At 34.7% G+C, this 6,877-nt stretch overlaps 1 protein-coding gene across 1 annotated transcript; it reads right to left on the reverse strand.

The window, feature by feature from the left end:
- Positions 1 to 376: 376 nt before the first annotated feature.
- LOC105774776 (trihelix transcription factor ASR3) lies at positions 377 to 2,198 on the reverse strand. The gene is made up of 2 exons (XM_012597353.2): positions 1,114 to 2,198; positions 377 to 873 (listed from the first exon to the last, which is right to left on the reverse strand). The coding sequence occupies exons 1-2, from the start codon at positions 1,778 to 1,780 to the stop codon at positions 524 to 526; spliced, it is 1,017 nt and encodes a 338-aa protein (XP_012452807.1). The 5' UTR covers positions 1,781 to 2,198; the 3' UTR covers positions 377 to 523.
- Between the last annotated feature and the right edge of the window lie 4,679 nt (positions 2,199 to 6,877).

Here is a 6,877-nt window from a genome sequence, read left to right on the forward strand (position 1 = left end):
TCAGAGGGTTCAGTTCGGAGATCCTTTGACTGGTCGCCTTTGACCAGTATCAGAGAATTACTGGTCAATGCGCAGTTGCAGCATCATCTCTCTCACATTTCTACTTCATAAATGATTCAATGATAAGATGAGCAGCTTCACCCTTCCACCTCCCCACCATGGCATCTTTGATTCACACTTAAATTAGTACCAGAATTTATGAACTTGTGAAATGGTTGCTTGCTTGGGGGTAGAACATGTTTCATAAAAAATAAATACTAGGGTTTTGATATTCCCATATCTGTTTAACATGCTAATTTAAAGAGCAGTGCATAATCCACATCACACTCAAGCAATATATGGACACAATACTTTCCTTTAAGATAAACGTCCCAAATGCACAACAGTTTGCTGATATTTAACTTTTGGTAGTAGTACAACCAACCCTTGTATGTGTTTAAGCACAAAACATGAGAGTTTAAACATCTAACATAAAGGAGATTAGGGACTTTTAATTAAGACATAATTGGAACCATAAAGAGCATCACTTTGGAGCTGATTGGTTTTTATGGGAAGCAAAAGCAAGGATGGAATTAGCAAGCTTGTTAATGGCATCAACCAGGCCATCAATGCCTCTTTTGTTGATCTCTGTCTTAGATTCTTCAATCTTTAGTATTCTCTCATGTAAACTGACAAGGTCTCTATGCCTTCTCTCCTCATTTTCCTCACTGGCCTGGATGGCTTCTGCTATAATGGAAGCACTTTTGGATATTGCTGTGCCCGCTTCATTTGAGTTGTTTGCAGTAGCAGCGCCGCTGCTGGTGCCTTCCCAATTGCCGCCTGATCTTCTCCTTCGCTTTGCTAGTGAGTCTGAATACTCACTTGTATCCGAATCTGTGCCATCACACATCTCCAAAACATAAATATATATATATATGGAACCAATGAAATCAATCAATACAAAAATCAGAGCATCATCATACACAGTAGTCTCTAACGTGGCGTACCAGTTTAAATCATTGGAATTTGTGCTGACCCGTCAAGATTACTACGTAAAAAACTGAAATCTACTATTTATGTACGGGCAATATTGATGCATGTGAGCAAGGCAAGCTAGAGAGAGGGAGCGAGTACCTACTGTGGGCAATGGCTGAGCATACGAAAAAGGTGGTTGTAATAGTGGTGTAGGAGCAGCTGCCGGTTGCGGAAGCTGCGGCAGTGCTGTTAGAGGTAATGGAACTGCAGCTGGAATAGGTGGAAGTTGATGTTGCAATATAGGAGGCAGTTGCACGCTAGCAATTGGTCTATCCATAACATCCGGTATGTTGGGAATGGGAAGTGAGCCACTAGCAGTGGCAGTAGCAGGCAGAACCACCCTTTGACCTCCTTTCTTCTCCACCACCTCCTCCAAACACTCATATATCTGGCGCAGCATGTTAGTAGGCAAGTTCTTTTCTTTTCTTTCATTCTTCTCCATTTCCCAATAAGATCCTTGGTTATCCTCAGCTCCAGCTGTTCTCCTTTGGTACTCTCTCACTTTCTTGTAGTCCCTCATGAGATTATCCCACTTGTCATTGCACTGGTTTTGGCTCCTCAAACACCCTCTCCTCCAACAATAATCTTCCACCCATTTCCATCTCAGCTCTGTTGGTTTGCCTCTCCCTTCACCCTCCCAGCTTTTCTTCATTCTTCTCTCATCATCCATCTTCTTTGCCTCAATCAATACCATTGTTTCACTAACAGTCCAGTTCCCTTTCCTATATTCCCTCATTCCAATGTTGTTACCACCTTGATCAGCCATCGTCAAAGTGCCTGCAACACCCTAAAATAACATAGGGAGAGAGAGAAAAGAGAAGCTGAAGCTAGATATTAACCCTTTTTACAAGAATGAAACTTAGGCCAAGGAATTAACGTGAGTTCAAGTCAACCTAAAGAAAATGATCAGTGACTAGATAAACATAAAGAGATTATGCTGTTTCATGGTTTTGGCGATTTCTGGAAGAGAATTAAATGTATTCTTATATTTTGAAAAAGAAAAGGAGAGAACCAGCAAAAGCCATTCAAATTATCAAATGAAATCTTCTAAGTTTAAAGTCGAAATCTAAAACTACTTATTCAAACCACCGCCTCCCTACAAAGTGAGAGAGAGAGAGAGATCTAACTACCATTAATTATAACAAAAGGCCAAGCATATCCACTCAAACTGACACAACAACGAACCCCTAAAAAATATTTTCAGAGAGAGAAAGAGAAGAGAGAGGGTTGTTTTTCTAGGAAAGGTTAGACAATTAGGGATAGAGAAAAAGATATACAGTGTGGGGAGAGTGTTCACCACCATGAAAGCCCTCTGGCAAAAGTGGCTAAGCCACCAATCATCACTCAACTTTTCAACTACATCTATATCTTTCTTCCCTACAATTTAAAGTAATGAAAAATTAATTAAACACACATTTTAACAACTTTACAAACCTTCTCAGACAACACGTACTTACATGCCACAGAGGAATTCTCCTACTTTTTAAAGTAATTTAGTTCCATGTCGCATTTGACTTTAAAATTCACTGAAAAGTAAATTCGAACACAAGATTGACTTGTCCACTTTTTTTTTTCCAAAAAAAAAAAGGCACCTGCAATATTAATAAGATATGCTCATAGTGATCAATAAGATACAGGCAATGAGGCAATGAATAACAAGCGTGGCGTGATATTTCCTGTAAACAAGATCAGACAAGAGAGATCTACATTAAAAGACTAAACAAATCGGCAAACAACACCCTAATCATTTGGTTAGGCTTCTTAAATAAGTCCCACGCCATGCAAAGAGATAGCTAAGAGAAACGAGTAGCAGAAGGTGTCACATGGTAACGTTGGGGGGATTATTACATAAAACACCCTTTCAAGGGTTTGGTGGTTTGGACAATGCAATTTAATTATAAGACGGAGGGAAACAGTTTTGGTCTTTTGGACATTTAAAGATTTCATGCCACATCAGCAACCCTTTCCTTTGCTTTTCATTTATCTGCCAGCTAGGACCGGAAAATGTGGTAGAAAAACTTCTACCATGGGGTCACTTTGACTAGGGTTTTGACCAAAGAGAGGACCAGCCATGGGGTCTCATGACTAGTCCTTTCGTTCCAAGTTTTTGGACTCTAGCCTGCACTTTTCACTTTACCTGTACGAATCCAACCTATATGAATCCTTGAAGTAGCGTTTTTTATTTTAAATTTTAAATTAATTTCAAAAACAATATATTGAATAATAAAATATTTAAAAAATGGAATATTTATGATAAATTTTCAAATGCATAAATTTCTTAATGGCTATTTGAATTTGAAAATTTAAAATATTGAATTTAACAAATCCTATTTTATACTTTTCATATAATTTTCTTTGAAGCTTAAACACATAAATCTCAATCAATTTCTCAAAACATATACACTTTTTAGACTATAATATAAGGAAGGATAAATATGTAAGTTGTCAAGCACTATCAACTTTATTTGATTCAATGTGGGATTACTCCTTACACTATCAATTAATAAAAAGCAAGCTTAGGGATCAAGCATAAGGCCATGATGTATAATTCCTCGCTCATCTTTATCTTTTTCACTAAGTTGAGATACTTTACCGTCTTTATAACAATGGATCCTTAATTGACTTAAGCTTCAGTGAGTGATCGGAGTGTCAACTTTGATATACCTTAGCTTATCCTTTAGTCTTGCAGATCAAGTCAAGTCTCTCGAAGCACCTCAACAAGCCCAATCCACACCAACTTAAAGAAAACTTTACATATTGGCGTTGTCTGGCGAAACCTAGCAAAAATCCATAGCTTAATCTTCCTAACTTGTCAAGTTTGGATTTTTTTCCAAGTTTTTGTCAAGCTCCAACTTTTTTCATTGGCGATTTCATAAAATTTCCATTTTGTGTTCTTTTTTTGCAACTTCCTCCACTCTCGCTTTTATAAAGTTTCCATCTTTAGATTTTTTGGAGCCTCCTCCATTTTTGGTTTCTTAAAACTTCTATCTTTATGCTACATAAGGTTTCTCAAATACATTTATCTCCATTTTTATTTATTTATCGTAGGTTTCTCCATTTTTTGATTTCTTAAAGCATCCATATTTGGGTTCCATAATTGTAATGACCAATTTTTTGTCGATGTCGAAAAATTCAATTTGGAATGGATTTCTTAAACCTAGTCATTCCGAGATGTTTAACGAAGGATTTTCGTTAGAGATTATTAGTTTGTAATTAGTTGTTAATTAGAATTAATGTAAGATTAATTTAGTAGATTTAATAATTGAGGTTTAAGGACTAAATTGTAAAGCTAGTAAAATTAGAAGAGGTCAATGTGGGCTTATTAAAAAGTATGATTTATAGCAAGGGAATTGTTCTAACTATATCATTTTCTTAATATGTTTACTAAGTATTTAAGCCTAGTATTGTGTTGTGTTGTGTTGTGTTTTATGTAACATCCAAACATTTCCTATCAGACATGCGACATTATTCTGGTAGCAAATGTAGTGAATTTTCAAGAAAATTGGAAAAATGAATTAGTTAAGGGAATTCGTATGAAAGTAAAGTGATTTTGGGTATTAAAATTTACGAAAGGAATTTTAGAAGTGAAAATGTGATGAAAGGACTAAATTGCAAATTTTGAAAAGATTAGGGATAAAAGTGCAAATTTGACCAAATGGAAAAATGAATCATTATTGATAATATGGCATGGGAATGTATTGAATTGCATGTTAGCATGATACAATTACTTTTGAATTAAATTGGAAGAAACACAAGGACTAAATTGTAAAATTCTCAATGTCATCGAGAAAAGAGAAAAGATGTGATTTTATTTATGAAAATATGAATGTTAAGGGATAAATATGAATTATGATATTTGAATTTGCAAAGCGGCTATTATTGTGAAGAAATTTTACTTTTAAATGAAAAAAGGAAAAATGATAATTTTATCACATAAGGGAATTTTGGTCAATTCCAAAAAAAATTATTGTAAAAATATTGTTTACATGAGATTTTTTATGTATGAAATTAGTTTGGGCATTTAAAACTTGGATCAAGTTGTTAGGCCAGTTTTTTTTTTTAAATTTTGGCTTGGAATTGTTGGAACTGGGTCTTTGGGCCCACTTAGTGTACTATAAAGGAAAAAAAATGAGAAGACCCCCCATTCAGCCTCTTCTATTGTTGCTGCCGCCCCTCCTATTATCCAACTTTGAGATTTTGCTAAAACCTCTCTAGAAACAACCTTCATACTAATTTTTGACCATGAAAAATCTCATTTTGAGCAAAGGTTTTCATGGGTTTTAGTGTGAGAAAATGAAGATAGAGAGAGAAAGGTTCAACAAGATAAAAATGGTGTTTTCTAACTCTCCTAGCATGATATTTGAGTTTAATTGTTATAAAAAAGCTTAGAAAGTTTGATATTAATTTTGGATATATTTTTGTGTGTATGGAAAGAGAGAAAATGTGTAAGGATGGATTTCAAGTTTGTTGGAGATTGGATTCAAGCTTTTGGAAGTGTGATTTTGAGTATTTTAACATCTAAAAGGTAAGTATCCTTAGATAATCTTGCTTTTCCTATACTAATATGTTTAGGTAAACAATGGAATGGTATATTGAATGAGAATTTAGTTATGTAAATGGATACGTGTAAATTACTTGTCTTGAAAATGGTTAACATAAATAAGTAATAAGTTAGGGTAATGACCTTGGTTATGAAATGTTATATTCAATAAGAATGTGTTATGATAAAATTTAGTTGCCATGAATTAATTAGTCAAAACTATTTGGTATATGTGAATATGTATGAATTATGATTCTTAGTAAGAATAATTATAATAGTATGTTACCATAGCAAAACAATAATTAATATGCCAATATGGCCACCTTGTTGAGTAAAAGAATTTGGTATGTGATAGTTTGTGTATGATTTAGAAATGAATGCCTAAATTAAAAATTGAATATAAAGCGCAATATGTAACACCCCTAAACCATATCCGTCGCCGGAACAGGGTTACAGAGCATTACTAGAATATACAAATCAAATACAGACATTTCATATTATTTAACATTCATGTCAGAAATTGTTCATAAAGTCCCTTATATGAGCCATCGAGGCCTAAAACATGCATTAGAAACAAGTTGAGACTAAACCGGGAACTCAGAGAACTTTTCGTGAAATTTTAAAAACTTTTCAAAGTACAGGGGACACACACCCGTACGGCCAGGTCGTGTGGCTCACACGGTCAGAAGACATGCCCGTGTCTCAAGCTATTTGGGTATTCGAAATAGGGCACAAGGCCTTGTCCAACTTGTGACCGTACCTGTGTAACTCTCTGACTTAGGTCATACGGCCAAGTCATACGCCCGTGTGCTAGGCCGTGTGAAGATAATAACTTGCATTAAATAGGTGCAGGGGTTACACGGCCAAGCCACACACTCATGTGCCAGGTCGTGTGAGAAACTTTGAGCATTCTGTTTTGAATTTTAAAGATACAGGTGTAACAACTCGTTTTTAGTGAAATCAGAATAGTAGTTTCAGGACCAAAAATCTGAGTCCGAAAGGAAAATTATTTTAATATTATTTCATGGTCTGCAATATGATTGAAATATCGTACGAGAATTTTATCGGTTATATGTCTAATTAGATAGAAAGGACCAAATTGCATAAAATGCAAAAGATGAGTTCTAGTAGCTATAAGTATCAAATAGCTATAGAATTCAAAATTGGAGGTCCTTATATGGAACATAGACCATTAAGAAGAGTTAGTAGATAAGTATGATGATTCATCAATGGAAAATTAAATAAAGAAAAGGACTAAATTGGAAAGGTGAAATAATAAAAGATAATAAATTAATTAAATATAAAAATATCATCATTTTATAT

Source organism: Gossypium raimondii, chromosome 6 (genome assembly GCF_025698545.1).
Source record: "Gossypium raimondii isolate GPD5lz chromosome 6, ASM2569854v1, whole genome shotgun sequence".
NCBI classification, from domain to species: domain Eukaryota; kingdom Viridiplantae; phylum Streptophyta; class Magnoliopsida; order Malvales; family Malvaceae; genus Gossypium; species Gossypium raimondii.